At 36.6% G+C, this 15,348-nt stretch overlaps 1 protein-coding gene across 4 annotated transcripts; it reads right to left on the reverse strand.

The window, feature by feature from the left end:
- Positions 1-7,500: 7,500 nt before the first annotated feature.
- LOC113335981 (G-type lectin S-receptor-like serine/threonine-protein kinase LECRK1) lies at positions 7,501-11,172 on the reverse strand. Of its 4 annotated transcripts, none has more exons than XR_003353567.1 (3): positions 10,678-11,041; positions 8,658-8,899; positions 7,501-8,099 (listed from the first exon to the last, which is right to left on the reverse strand). XR_003353567.1 is itself a non-coding variant. In XM_026581984.1 (3 exons), the coding sequence occupies exon 3, from the start codon at positions 8,669-8,671 to the stop codon at positions 8,048-8,050; it is 624 nt and encodes a 207-aa protein (XP_026437769.1). In that variant the 5' UTR covers positions 8,672-8,899; positions 10,678-10,791; positions 11,060-11,172; the 3' UTR covers positions 7,501-8,047. The 4 variants fall into 4 exon arrangements, 3 of the variants coding, with proteins under 3 accessions (XP_026437769.1, XP_026437767.1, XP_026437768.1); XM_026581984.1 differs by adding an exon at positions 11,060-11,172 and having other exon boundaries at positions 7,501-8,899; positions 10,678-10,791; XM_026581982.1 differs by lacking the exons at positions 7,501-8,099; positions 8,658-8,899 and adding an exon at positions 11,060-11,172 and having other exon boundaries at positions 9,326-10,791.
- Positions 11,173-15,348: the final 4,176 nt, after the last annotated feature.

The following is a 15,348-nucleotide window of genomic DNA, read 5'->3' on the forward strand; positions in this document are numbered from 1 at the left end:
TGCAAATACCTCTTACCAAAACATTTTATAGCAATCATCTCCGAATAGATGGTATGAACTGTCAAGCAGCAACCAACACTTTCAGATGATATGAACAACCTTGCATAGTTGTGCTGAACCGCATAGCGGCTGCCTACGTACCCTCTCCGTTACTCGAAGGGATCAATCACGACCGTATATCGTCACTTACTGATTCAGATAATATGAACTACCGCAACAGTAGCAATTATCTCTTATTAAATATCAAATCAACTTATACTTGCAGCATAATAAATTACAAGTAGACCACCTGTTACTCTCTAATCATTCTTGTGACTACAGTATTATGAGTAGCATGCATGCACTATGAAAAATCAAAGAACATATTAGTATCCACACCCTTCTCCAATGTTTTCAAAGTAATAAGTTGAAAATGACGAGATTACTTAACTACGTTTAAACAGACCTGTAAGCATATAAGTATGAACCGCAAGTGCCGGCAACATTTATAAGCCATAATACTAAAATTAATGCCTGAAGTCATATTAGATTTTATGTATTTTATGAACCCAAAATTTAACCCACACGATTCTATTAAAATATAACCTCACTCATCCTTTACTGCCAACCACAGTCTCGCCAATGACTCCACCATTACACCATAATTGAAAAAGCTCACTGCTACCTTGACAGTGAGAAGTTGTAGTTTAGTACTAGCCTTGAGTACTGGGTCGAGTCATATTAGTGTTCGTTTCAACCATTAAGAAGCAAATAATATAACTAGCATGATTGGAGAAAGAATATTCTAAGACGAGAGTAAAAATATGCATTTCCCAATCCGTAGATCCATTATTGTAAAATAATATTTAGGTCCCACAACTATAAACGCACATTATAGAGAACTATTTCTCTTCCTAGTAATCCAAAGGAAAATCACAGGAATGCGCAACTATGTGTCCTTATGATGGAAACTCAATAAGAAATGTCAAAAGTACATGGTACATTTCGTAACTGCAATTCTGCAGAATTTCAGCTTCGTCCTGCTTCACATTTCAGGCCATATCTCATTACACATAAGTCGGAACGGGACACTTAATATCTCGTTAGAACCGCCGTTCAGAGGACTTTATTTGATCAGAAGAGATCTTAAGCTAATTCTATTTCTAAGAGGGTCGAAACTGTTGCCAAACAGGTTCGACAGAAAACCGGTTAGTCCAGTTTCCAGATTTCCCAGCACTCACGTGCTATGTTTGAGAAGCCATAATTTCTAAATTAGAGAACCAAATTAAGCATTTTATATCATTTTGGAAAGAACACGCAACCCTGTACATATTCTTAGAAGAAGTACTCACCTAATTCAGAGTCTAGATGGCCCTAAATCACACGGCAAAACCAACACAGGTGCTGAATTCAGAAAATTATCAGTCTTGCTTCCTGTACATTCCAAGCTATATCTTCCAAACTACAGGTCCGAACAACATGCCCTTTCAATATGTTGTAGAGGACACTTATGCGAACACTTTTTGTGAAGGGAACACCAGCTAAATCTTCACATATCCGCTCAAAATATTGGCCTCTGAACAGCTGTCCGTGCAGCGCCTCACAAATGGATTCCTAAACAATTTAGAGTCTACCATATACTTGTATACCCATTCAAAAGATATCCTTTGGATTTATTGAACCAAACTAGTTATGTCCAATAGCATACATTAAGCACTTAACGACACCCATTCAGTCAAGTAAGACAAATGATTACTTCTATCACTAACACCTCACCCTTCAAAACACCATACTGACCAACCATGCCGCATACAGTCCCTTTGAGCATCGGTATGTTTATGAAAGAAATCTTAGAGACTAAAAACATCTCAGGTCAATCCAAAGTATATATTAAAAAAATCAAGAAAGACACCTACGGCCATAGCCAATTTGAAACAGAACCTGGATTTAAGCTAGCAGTCTTAGATCTATATCTTCTCGCCTCATAAAGCAATTAAAACATTAATCGAGAAGAGAGACTGAAATTTATTGTCCAGTATAGAAAAAAAATCTATAAACTAACTACCCAAGTTGTGCTTAAGCAATGACAAGGGAAAGAGTGGTATACAACCTTATAAGGAAATCCCAACAGCACACACATAAGAAATGAAATGAGAATTCCATGATTGTGGATGTACAAAACATGTCCAAAATGACATTTTGGTAAGATTTATCTAACATCTTTTTTTTTTGATAGTATATCTCGACGTATCGTAATTCATACCACTACCGACACGGTACTAATAGGCTGATATCCTTCCTAAATAAAAGTATGACAGCTATATATAGTCTTATGAATGGACTTAAAATACTCAGTTTATTGTCATCTTAACATGCTAACGAATCAGACAGACAAATGCTCATAGAAATATTTAGACAACATTGCTTTGGCACTCAGCTAACTAATTATGGAAGCAAATACACAAATCTTAATTCATTTCAACGAGGAAAATTATTTCCAATCATAGTCTATGAACAACGGAGAGTATTCAATTGAGTTTGCTACTCGACCAACAGAAGACACTAAAGGATTCATAAGGTTAAATGTTGATAAAATCAGTAATTTCATTATTCATTTTTCTTTTTCCTATACCACTTGGGCTTAAAAGAAACAAATAAAGATCACCTATATTTCCAATTGACATCAAAATCATTGGACATGGAATCCCATTCACGAGTTACATAATAAAACTTAAGACATTAAGAGGAGATAAAGTAATTACCATTTTTCTCTTATATCAGGATTTTTTATCAAACACCTGATATGCAGTTATTGTGGTGGTCCAGAAATGCACGTCTCCTTGTTGTATCAAAGCTTCTTTTATACCATCATTCCCTGCAAATTCGAGGTATGACAGAAACCAAGTTTCCCGACTATATCAAGACTCTAAAACGATCAGAACCCAGACCGTTTTTCGCTTAAAACAAACGACAACAGCTAGTATTTTCAGTTTTTGTTTTGTAGTTTGCAAACATCACCTACACCATTTCAAACTCTAATAAACTGTTATCAATTATGCCAAGTTCTTCTTGGTTTCAAATCCATGTTCTAACCATCCAAAACACCCGCAAAACCCATGGCATCAACTAATTTCCTCTAACCCTAACTTGACAGAAAACTCAGTACAAATTCCATTCATTCAAGTATGTGCATACAAACTAGATATGGGTTAATTATCTAGCTTCAAGTACAACAATCTCTCCAAAAAATTAATGGAATTTCAAGATTGCAGCAATCGCCACCGAGAGAAAAACAGAATAGGGGGGAAAGATGGAAAAATCCCCAAAAAGGGTTGGTGTTGTTTGTTTATAAAACAAACACCACGCGTACGAAACAAGAAGGGTAAACTCAATGTGTGGACACGTATCTAACTACATGCAAAGTTATTTAGGCATCCAACAGTTTACAATAAGGCAGGCCTTTAAACACTCATTGAGGAAACCTATGTATTAGAAACACTCCAGTATCGAAGTCTCAGGCACTTTAAGTGCGTAATTTGACTAATGGGTACAATTAAACCCGAGAAAAAGGTTGCGACTGTCACACCATGGTAACTGGTAAAATCCAAAACCGATGTTAGTCGAAGGAGAAAGCCAGTAAGGACTTGTATCATTCAAAGAAAGGGATGAACCTCTTGTTATTCTGCTCACATCATTATCGGTAGATATAGGATCTATAGGATCTGAGAACGGACCAAAAATCATAAGAGAAGGTACGGAAAGGAAGGTCGTTAACATCCCTAGACAAATATTGCCAATATTCATTGTTTGACGGCGAAAAGAAACCAGGGTTAGATTTTTTTGTGGAAGAGAAATCTATGTGAAAAGATATGCAACGAGATAAACAAACCCTAGGATATACTCCCTCTGTCCCTAATTAGATGACATATACCATAAATAAGTGGAGTGATAGATTAGTATTATCATAAGAAATATGTAAAATTTGATAGTCATATTCATATTCATTATATAGGTGTTTTAAAATGTTTTCCGATGATACAAAATTTATGAAAATCCGTTGTATAGCTTGAGAGATAAATCATTTCTAAATTTATTAGTAAATTTTAACTAAGTCATCTAATTAGGGACGAAAGTAGTATTATGTGTGTTCATAAGTAGAGAACATGAATATAGAGTCATAACTAAATAAGGAAACCTTCGTTGAGTAAATAAGGAAACCCTAACTAGTTGGTGTGTCAGTGGGTCCAAAGTATATTGTTCTTTTTGTACCTTCGTTGAGTTTAGATGTTGGCTCGCTACAGACTAGAGTGTTTGCTACTCAAATTAGTCATTGAAACTTGCAATATATGTAACCACACTCATTGTCATCCTTGCCGAGATGTATCTTTCACCCTTTCTTCAAGTTAGCATTTTCAATTTCTTAATTTGTATCCGCTTAAACGGAGTCTGTTCCTATATGCTCAACCATGGAGCTTATTGTGGATAAATCAACTGAAGTACAAAGGGAAAACAGAATAATTGAACTTGACACATGAAAGTGTGAAAAATATTAAAAAGTTAGGGAAAAACATCATAGAAATGCTGAAAAGGAGAATGCATGGCTTAGGCCTTTACCATGCAGCTGCTTCAAAGACAACATGATTCTCCTTGGTTATTGGATGACCAAGATATTGACCGAAACCACACAAACGATGGAGAAGAGAGTCTGTATAATCGCATGAAAGCCGTAGAAAAGGCGAAAGCATGGCTTAGGCCTTTAATTTACCATGCAGCTGCTTCAAAGCGATTATAATATGATGCTCCTTAATATAATATATTGCTCCTTGGTTAGATGATCAGGATATTGGCAGAAACCACACAGATGATCGAGAAGAGAGTCCCAGTAACTAGAAGAAGAAAAAAATCAAAGATGTAGAAATAGTTGAACCTTTTATATATATTGATTACTTTTCATAATCAAGATTACATTCGAAGGATGCTATTTATGTAAGCTGGCCTTGTCAGGAAGGCGATATCCTCCTAATTCTAAATCATTTCAGGTTTCATTCTTTTCAATAAAACAATAAGTCATTATTTCGGCCAATTTCCACCCTAGAGAGCATGCTATCACACTGACCTAAAGTACCGATAGAAAGCCTGCAATGAACCAGAATACTCCATTAAGAGTACTATAATAGAGGTGTAAATTGGGTTGTGCCAGCACGAGCATAGCCCAGCCCAGCACGGAACGGCACAACAAGGTAGTTTCATGGGACGGGCTGGGTTTGACTAATCATCACAATAGCCCAGCAGAGCATGCGGCACGAATAAACACGTGGCACAACACAACACAACACGTTAAGAAAGCACGTCATATACACAACATGACATAATACATCACATTTTGTGTATTTTCACAAAAGATCCATTATTCTAGCCAATTATTGACATTTTATTACCTCTATGTTGACTTATTTTCAAAATAAAACACATAATATCTAAATATTTGGAAAACATTTATACTGGAAACTATAAAATAAATGTGCCCGGCACACCACAGCACGACACAACACGTTTATTTTTCTGGCACAGTCCAGCACGGCACGCCTTCTAGCACGACACAGAACGTCACGTCATAATTTATGGCACAGCACAACACAGTACATAGCACGCTAAACACGTGATTTCGTGAGCTGGGTTGTGCTGGGCCGGCAACTAACTATCCATATTTCTTTTTTAAGTCTGACGATCGTACAATTGAAGATGATGATATTTAATGAGGATTATGCGCAGTCATTCCATCATTCCTTTATCAGGTTAAGCACGACATGACTTGAGATCAGGTTATAGGCATATATTCTCTTTGTTATGTTGCTAATAATTTAATCTCAGATTCACACGAAAAAGAAAATAATTCCATTATATAAAAAGCAAAAGCAAAAGACAAGATACAGTACTGTCTAGAAACGAAAACCAAATAAACTTATTTTCTTCCTAAACATCACTACTACTTCTGGTTGCCCTAAATTCTCCGTATCACAAAGAAAAACCCAGAAACAATAGCTATAACACAAACAATAAAAAATAAAGAAGCCACGATATCATCAGTTTCATAAGATGACCATAGTCGTATCACATTTGAAGTTGATTTCTTATCATCAATAGCACTTCCATCGATTCTTTCCTTGTACAAATTAAAATTCCCCCCTGAATCCAGTGTCGCTCTATATATAGTTCCTACTTCTTGTTTTTGAATCTTGTTTCGGTACAGATATTTAAGTACTACACCATCAGAACCAACAAGACACAAGTTACCAGTATTGTCTAAAATTAAGGTTATTGGAGTACTTACTGAACCCTTAAGCGCATATGACACTATATTTATATTTTCTTCAGTTCGATAAACCGCAGCCATATTATAAAGAATACCATCCATATTGTATATAGCAACTAAACCATCAGTCTGTTTAACTGATAATCTGTTATCACCAGAGAAAAGATCAACTCCAGGTCTTAACTTCTGACCGCCGAGAATGGTATTGGTAGCATAGTCGAAACTTTCCCAAAGAATTTGAGATTCTGAACCATATAAAACAAAGTTTCCATCATCATGCATCATTGCATATAACACTGGTTCTTGTATGTCAGGTAATAGTGGTTTCTCTTTATTATCTGGCATTTTCCGCAGCATCAACTTTCCTCCGCTGGTGAAGTGAATTGAAGATGGTTTATGTAACGGAAGATCGATTTGGTTAGATGTCCAAACCAGGGTTTTAGATGGAGATTTAACAAACCATATACCAACTACATACTGATCAGGACAATTGGGTGAAGAGTGTGTGCATGGTAACCGGTAGAATCCAAAAGCAAGGTTGCCAGAGGGAGAAAGCCAATAAGGAGTACTAGTATCATTCAAAGAAAGAGATGAACCTCTAGTTATGTTGCTCATCAAATGGTTATCCGACGAAGAAGCTGATTCGACAACTAGTAGCGGAACAACAAGAAGTAATAAGGACAAGGTGAGAATTACCTGTGAAAACTTCATGTTTTGATGAAATAAAGAAAAATAACAAGAGAGTTAGATTGTTGAAGTAGAGATTGTTTGTGGTTATAGGGCCGTGATCACCTAATTATATATAGGCTCAAAAGTTATACAAGTACGATACTAACAAGGAACTGCTAAATTCTAAACCAACTAGGGTATTCTTAAAACGGCATCAGATACGAATTAGTCCACTGCTTAAAATAGGCCGGAATAATAACGAAGAACCAAAGCCTTCTTTTGGTCCTCGACTGTTCTAGTCTGACCTACAAAATTGTGCCATATGATAAAAAAAAAAAAAAAAACCAATGCCCTAAGATTTTGATTTAGAAGACATGGACTGTGGACCACCAGAAAATCATGTCCCAAGAATTGGCACAAGTTTTTTCAACTCAGCCAGCTATATGACCAAATTTTTCTAGGTTCTGCAACACGTATTATACGATTACTTGCATTCATGAGCCATATCGTTCATTTTCTTTTAATATAACCTTTGGATATATGTAATAGGGAAATTTATTGTAGAAAAAGCAAGAGACAAGTAAGAAACTACAACATACTCCTTTCTCAAAAGAGAAAATTTATTATGTTCTAACCTAGCTAATTATAAATCATGCACTTGCGGTTTCATCCCTTTTTCCACTACATCGTTTACACAGTAAAAAGGTGCCTACCGCGAGAACAGACATCCCAAGGGCAAAAGGTAATACAATTCTTACTTCTTTCAATGAATCATCCCTTTTAGTATCCCTTACATAAGACGACGATGACCATACAATCGAAGAGGATTTCCGATCATTATCATGACTGTCATTTCCGTCGATTCTTTCCTTGTGCAAATTCAAACGCCCTATTAAACTCAATGCTGCTCTGTACATATAAACCCCCTCCTCCTTAACTTGTTGTTTTTGCTTCTCATGGTAAAAAACTTTTACCGTATCATCGGAACATTCAAGATATAACTTACCGGTAATGTCTAAACGTAGGATTACTGGCGTACTTAGTGAACCCTCAAGCGAGTATGACATTTCAGATGCACTCTCTCCATTATGACTTTTTATATATAGCAACAGAACCATCAGTCTGATCAAGTGATAACCTGTAATTACCAGAGATAAGATCAATTCCAGGTCTTAATTTTTGACCGCCGAGTATGGTATCAGAAGGATAATCAAAACTTTCCCACATAATTTGAGAGGATGAACCATATAAAACCAAGTTGCCATCATCATGCATCTTTGCATAAGATGCTGCTTCTGGCACATCGGGTAGTAAAGGTTTCTCTTTATTACCTGGCATAATCCGCAACATTAACTTTCCTTCATCTGTGAAGATAATCGAAGATGGTTTGTGCAATAGAAAATCATTACGGTTAGTAGACCAAACTAGAGTTTGTTGTGACGATTTAACAAACCATATACCAACAACATATCGATCACTACCATTTGGTAAGCAGCGTGTACATGGTAACCGGTAGAAACCAAAAGCAATATTACCAGAAGGAGAAAGCCAATAAGGACTACTATCACTAGAGGAAGTAGAAAGTGATGAACCTCTTGTTATGTTGCTGCTAACTAAAGGATCACTCGCAGATGATGATTCAACAACTAGTAATGGAATAACAAAAAGAAGTGAGGATAAAGTGAGTTCTATTGACCTTAGAAGCTTCATTGTTTGCTGTTGATAATGCCTAATCGATCAGTGTTGTTTTTGCTGCAATTTTTAATAGGTTTGAGATCCCTTGAGAAAATTATGATGTCAGAAGTTGTGCCAAATTTCATGCCAAAAATAAAGCCGATATTATAAATGATAGCAGTAGAATGGAGGATTCTGTAAATTCCTCCTCCTAATAAAATCTTCACTTGTGATCAAAAGTAGAATGGAGGATTCGCGGATTTCCTGAAAAAGGAAATTTAACTTGGATCAGGGAAAACTCATGCCAAACCACCAAAAATAAATTGCGCGATGGTTACATAAAATTTCCTGCCATATTTCCAAGTCTTGTAGCCATCCATTAAAAGGACAGCATGTACATAGCAATAAAACCATTAGTCTTTCTAACTGATAGCCTACCAACTAAATAAAGTTGCATGTAAACATGGCGATATTGGTCGAGAAAACAACTCAAGTTTTGAAAAAATCAATGTTGCCATGCAGAGGGAATCAAGAGACGAACGCTAGCTCCCTTGTTATGTTACTAACCAAACTGATAGAAATTTACTTGAAGAAGCCGCTTCATGCATGCTTTGTTGATTCATGGAAGTACATAATGACAAAGAATTTCTTGCGAGCAGCTCAAAATCAATCAGTTTGCAACAGAAATCAGGCCAATATGCACATACTGAATTTATAAACCGAAATAGCTAGATTACAAAATGAAATTCGTCTAAAACTAGGAAACAGTAACTTATATAAAAAATCTTTAACCCATGTAAATCCACTTTGCTTTATAATCCACGTCTGAGCTCCTCGGCCGATTTACATTTTACGCCGCACCATGTGCATGCGCCAATCAATGCGACGAACGCTGTCAGGAGTAGAATATATGTAATATTGTCACTAGTCCAAAAAGTATAAGTCGACCATAGTTGTACACCGACAGATTTTTTATCACCCATTCCATCAATTCTTTCCTTGTACACATTAAAATGCCCATTTGGGTTTAACTTTACTCTGTATATATAAACATTTGTATCCTCTCCTTGCTGCGTTTTGGATTCGTAAAGTACTCGAATCACCACGTTATCAGAACCCACCAGATACAAGTTACCACCAATATCTAAATTTAAGGTTACTGGTTTGCTCAAGGAATCTGCAAATGCTTTTGAGACTACTAAACTTGAAGCCTCTTCATCATGTTCTAGACGTCTGAATTTGTATATTGCAACTAAACCGTCATTTTGATTAACCGATAATTTGTACTTACCGGAACCTTGATTGAACACCGAAACACTAGAGATATGATCCACTCCATCTTTCAACTTTTGACCTCTGAGAATTGTATCGGTTGGATGATCAAAACTTTGCCAAAGAATTTTAGAGTCTGAGGCATATAATACAAAGTTACCATCATCATGCATCACTGCATATGACACTGCCTCATTCACGTCAGGTACTAAGGGTGCATCATTATTATCTGCCACCCGTAGTACGAATTTCCCTTCGTTGGTGAGGAAAATCGAAGATGGACTTGATAATGGAACATCGTTACGATTAGTAGTCCAAACTAGTGTTTCTCTTAGCGATTTAACAAACCATGTACCAATAACATATCTGCAATTGGATAAAGAAGCATGCTTACATGGTAATGGGTAGAAACTAAAGGCCATGTTACCCGAGGGAGATAGCCAATAACTAGCACTGTCATGATCAGATGAAATAGATAGTGATGAACCTCTTGTTATGTTGTTGAGATAATAATCATTAGAAGAATATGATTCGACAATAACTATCAATGGAACAAGGAGTTAGGATAACGAGAGGATTACATGTAGAAGATTCATGTTTAGGTGATTGTTGAAAGAAAACAAAAGGAGTATGAATCTTGAATCCAAAGACTAAATCAACAGTTTCTCCACGAAAATCTTTTAGGGAGATTTTGATAGTGATTAACTTTTGAAAAGGAAGATTTGGATAAGGGTAAAATAGATTCAAAATCTCTGGGATAACAGACATACCTGAAAATGCGTCGAATATCTAGACTACATGAGCGTCATTTTAGAATTCGCCATCCGTAAGCTGCTTAGCTAAACTGTCGAGAGAAAAAATCCGAACTACCGGCACTGTCGTTTCTGTAACAGAGGAAGATTTAGGGTCACGATGTAGATTCTGGATCAGGATGCAAGGTTTTAATGGTGGGGCAAATGTTAAATCAAAAGCAGATTTCATGTCACAACCAAAATTTTGGGGTGCGTGGAAGGTGCATGAAATTTTTTACTGTAAGGCAAAATTTTGTTAGAATGCAAATAGACGAAGTAGTAAAATTGAAAATTCGCAATGAATGATTTAGGTTATGGACTCATTTTTGAGTTATGATGCAGATTTGAGATCAGGACGCACATTTTGGATGGAGGTACACATTTTGTCAAACGAGCAGTGAGTCACATGGCAGATCTTCTATTTGATTAAAAGAAGCACAAGCAGGCGGATACAACTAAGGATGAGCAGAAAAGCCAAAGCCAAAATAGTACAAAGCTACAACTAACCTAGAACAAAGATGGCAAATTTCTAGGTACAACAAGAGGATCAGCCGAACATCTTATCATACCTAAATTTCAAAATGCAACTTGCAAACCAAAATGAAAAACACGGTCTACTATCAGGTAGAGGACCCGTCAACATCCCTTATATGGTTAAAATGATTTTGGAGTTAATGGGCTAAATGAGTATCGAATGATTTGAAAATGGGCTCACAACACTTAATGAAAAAACTGAATTTTTATTTCACTCTCAAAACTATAGTTGTACATACAACTTCTTACATAAACTCACTTTGATTCTCACTTTGCCACTAATTTTGGTTTTCACTCAATTACATTTTCCCCATGATGTCTATTGCCCTATTTATAGGATCTCTTAACCAACTCTTCACTACTCTAGTTTGGTCTAGAATATTCATGACTCATTCACTTTACAACTAACTAGGATATTCTAGAGAACTTGGGCTCTAATAGCCATGAAGTCTCTAGATGGGCTAGAGTATTATGGACTAATATACAATAGACTAGTTGGGCCTAGATAATTCTAGACACTTCTAAACTAAAATCAGGTTTACATTCTTAACAGCCGCCCTTAAACTTGATTTGAAGTAACTCCAAGAATTTCTCGTAATTTGACGAAGACCTCGTGCTTTAGAGGTTTTGTGAATATGTCCGCAACTTGGTCTTGAGACTTTGTATATTTCAGTTGTACCTTATTCTCCGATATGCACTCTCGGATAAAATGGTACCGTGTGTCGATGTGCTTGCTGCGGTCGTGGAACACTGGATTCTTTGCTAAAGCTATTGCTGACTTGTTGTCCACAAATATTGTAGTCGGTTCTTCCTGCTCCATTTTAAGTTCGTTCATTAAACTCCTTAGCCATATCGCGTGACAAACACTGGATTCGATGCTGCTGCGACGTACTCAGCTTCACAAGTGGAAAGTGTGACGATCGGTTGCTTCTTCGAACTCCAAGTGAAGCCCGTATCTCCGAGGAAAAATACAAAACCAGTAGTACTTTTCCTTTCATCTAAGTCTCCGTCCCAATCACTATCACTATATCCAACGAGTTTGTACTTGTCTGATGACGAGTAAAATAAACCGAAATCAAGCGTACCTTTTAAGTAGCGCAGAATTCACTTGTCAGTCTTCACCGTAGGTGCTTCCATGTAGCGACTAATCAGTCCTACTCCGTAGAGAATATCTGGCCTTGTACAAGTTAAGTATCTCAAACTTCCAACAAGGCTCTTGTAAAGAGTCGGATTGACCTTCTCGCCTTCATCGATCTTTGATAGCTTGATTCCGCATTCCACGGGAGTAATTGCCGGATTACACTCCTCCATTTTAAATCTCTTAAGGATTTCCTTCGCATATCCTTCTTGAGATATAAATATTCCATTTCTTGTTGTTTTACTTCAAGCCCGAGATAGTATGACATAAGACCAATGTCCGTCATCTCAAATTCTCTCATCATCGTTTTCTTGAACTCCTCGAACATTGTCGGATTATTGCCCGTGAAGATCAAATCATCTACGTACAGGCATACGAGCAACATATCTCCTTTTTCATTCACCTTCACATAAAGAGCATATTCATGCGGGCACTTACTGAAATTATTTTCTTGCAAATACTTGTCGATTCTGCTGTACCGCGCCCTTGGTGCCTGTTTTAGGCCGTATAAAGCCTTTTCAACTTAAGGACTTAATGTGGAACAAGGTAAAAGAAAGCAATACTAGATTGTTATAAGCAAGAAGAGAAGAGAATTTAAGCAAGAAGAGAAAGATAAGTTTTGTGTTTAATAATTTGATTGAGTAATATATAGCTCTTACAAGACTTAATCTAGCCTTTATATAGGCTTGAAGAATAACTAAACTAGGAAACAGAAAACTAAAAGGAAATCTAAAAGAATCCTAAAAATAAGAAAGACTGAAACTAGGAAACCATGGAAGCCAAACCTCTAAGCGGAATCTTCTGGAATTGTAGTATGCCCTGCATCAGTCCCCCCTTCTAGATTAAAGCTCGTCCTCGAGTTGTCCAAACAAACCAGAAGTTCATTGTCACCATGAAACGTAAAACTCTCTTGAACATTAAATGTGTTGGAGATATTCCAATCATTTGGTAGATCAATAACATAAGCATTATCATTGATCTTCTTTAAAACCTTGAAAGGACCATATTTCTTCATCTTGGTTTTGTTATAAGTACCCACTGGAAATCTCTCTTTTCTTAGATGTATCATCACGAGCTCCCCTTCCTTGAAGGTTTTAAACCTCTTGTGTTTATCAGCATCCTCTTTATATTTAGAATTGGACTTCTCCAGTATAGATTTTACTTCATTATGTAATTCAGTTGCTTTGTCTACAAAAGAGTCGGCTGCAGTGTTTGTACTCTGTGTGGTGGGTAAGGCTACCAAATCAAGAGTATGATTAGGTACTTTAGAGTACACAATCTCAAATGGAGTTTTCCCAGTAGAACGATTCACGGAAGTGTTGAAAGCGAATTTCATATGTGGCAATAACACATCCCACTGCTTACTATTATCCAGGCACTTAGCTCTAATCAAATTCCCAAGTGATCTATTAACAACCTCAGTTTGTCCATCAGTTTGCGGATGTGAAGTTGTGCTGAATTGTAGAACTGTGCCTAAGCGCATCCATAAACTTTTCCAGAAATAACTCAAAAATTTGGTATCTCTGTCAGAAGTAATAGACTTTGGAACCCCATGCAATCTTACTACTTCTTTAAAGAACAAAGAAGTAACATTAGAAGCGTCAGTTGATTTCTTACAAGCCACGAAGTGAGTCATCTTAGAGTAACGATCAACTACGACCATAACAGAATCATTACCTCTAGCAGTACGAGGTAAACCAAGTATAAAATCCATACTTATATCAACCCAAGGTGCATCAGGAACTGGTAAAGGAGTATACAACCCGGTATTTTGAATTGTACCCTTTGCTCTCTGACAGACCATGCATTTTTGTACGAACTTTTGTACATCGCGTTTCAAAGATGGCCAGAAATATCTTTCTTCAATCAGGGAAATGGTTTTATCTCTCCCAAAATGACCACCAAGACCACTACCATGTAATTCTCGCGTAAGATGTAAACGTAAAGACCCTTGAGGAATACATAATCGATTCCATTTAAAAAGAAAACCTTCTTGTATAATAAAATCATCAACCCCATGAGTTTGAGAACTGCATTGATCCCATAGTTTGCCAAAATCTTCATCTTCTGGATAAATGTCTTTGATATAGTCAAATGCATAACTCTCATTACGAATTGTAGTTAATAGATGACTTTTTCTACTTAAGGCATCAACAACTTGATTCAATTTGTCACTTTTATGTCTCATGGAGAAAGTGTATTTGTTGAGTGTGGAAAGCCATCGATCATGCATTCTGTTAACTTTAGCAGAAGTATTCAAAAACTTCAAAGCATGGTTGTCAGTGTTGACAACAAATTTCCTATGTATAAGATAAGTATGCCACTGCTTAAGAGATTGAACAAGATCCAATAACTCTAATTCATATGTAGACCATTTCTTTTGTGCATCTGAATTCTTCTCACTGTAATATGAAATTGGATGACCCTCCTGTGATAATACTGCACCAATACCAACAACAGATGCATCACAATTTATTTCAAACGGCTTGTTGAAATTCGGAAGTGCAAGAATTGGTTCCGTACAAAGCTTTTCTTTAAGAAGAATAAAGCTTTTATCCATTGCTTCCGTCCACTCAAACTTCTCCTTCTTGAGACAGTCAGTCAAAGATGCAGAAATAGAGCTAAAGTTCTTCACAAATCTTCGATAGAAAGAAGCCAAACCATGAAAACTATGAACATCACGAATAGAAGTAGGAACTGGCCAATCTTCAATTGCTTGAACTTTAGAAGGATCGACATGAATACCATCAGTAGAAATCACATATCCCAAAAACGTTACTGAAGAAGCCATGAAGGTACACTTCTTCAAATTAACATATAAAGAGTTGTCAGAGAGAACTTGAAACACTTGTGAAAGATGTTGGAGGTGTTCTGGCTTACTGCGACTAAAAATTAGTATGTCATCAAAATAGACAATAACAAATTTACTGAGAAAGGGTTTGAGAACCTGATTCATAAGTCGCATAAAAGTACTAGGT

Source organism: Papaver somniferum, unplaced genomic scaffold, assembly GCF_003573695.1.
Source record: "Papaver somniferum cultivar HN1 unplaced genomic scaffold, ASM357369v1 unplaced-scaffold_150, whole genome shotgun sequence".
Lineage (NCBI taxonomy): Eukaryota > Viridiplantae > Streptophyta > Magnoliopsida > Ranunculales > Papaveraceae > Papaver > Papaver somniferum.

Excerpts from the sequence above, each read along its gene's own strand:
- LOC113335981 (XM_026581982.1), bottom strand. The coding sequence starts at position 10,329 with ATGGCCTTTAGTTTCTACCCATTACCATGTAAGCATGCTTCTTTATCC.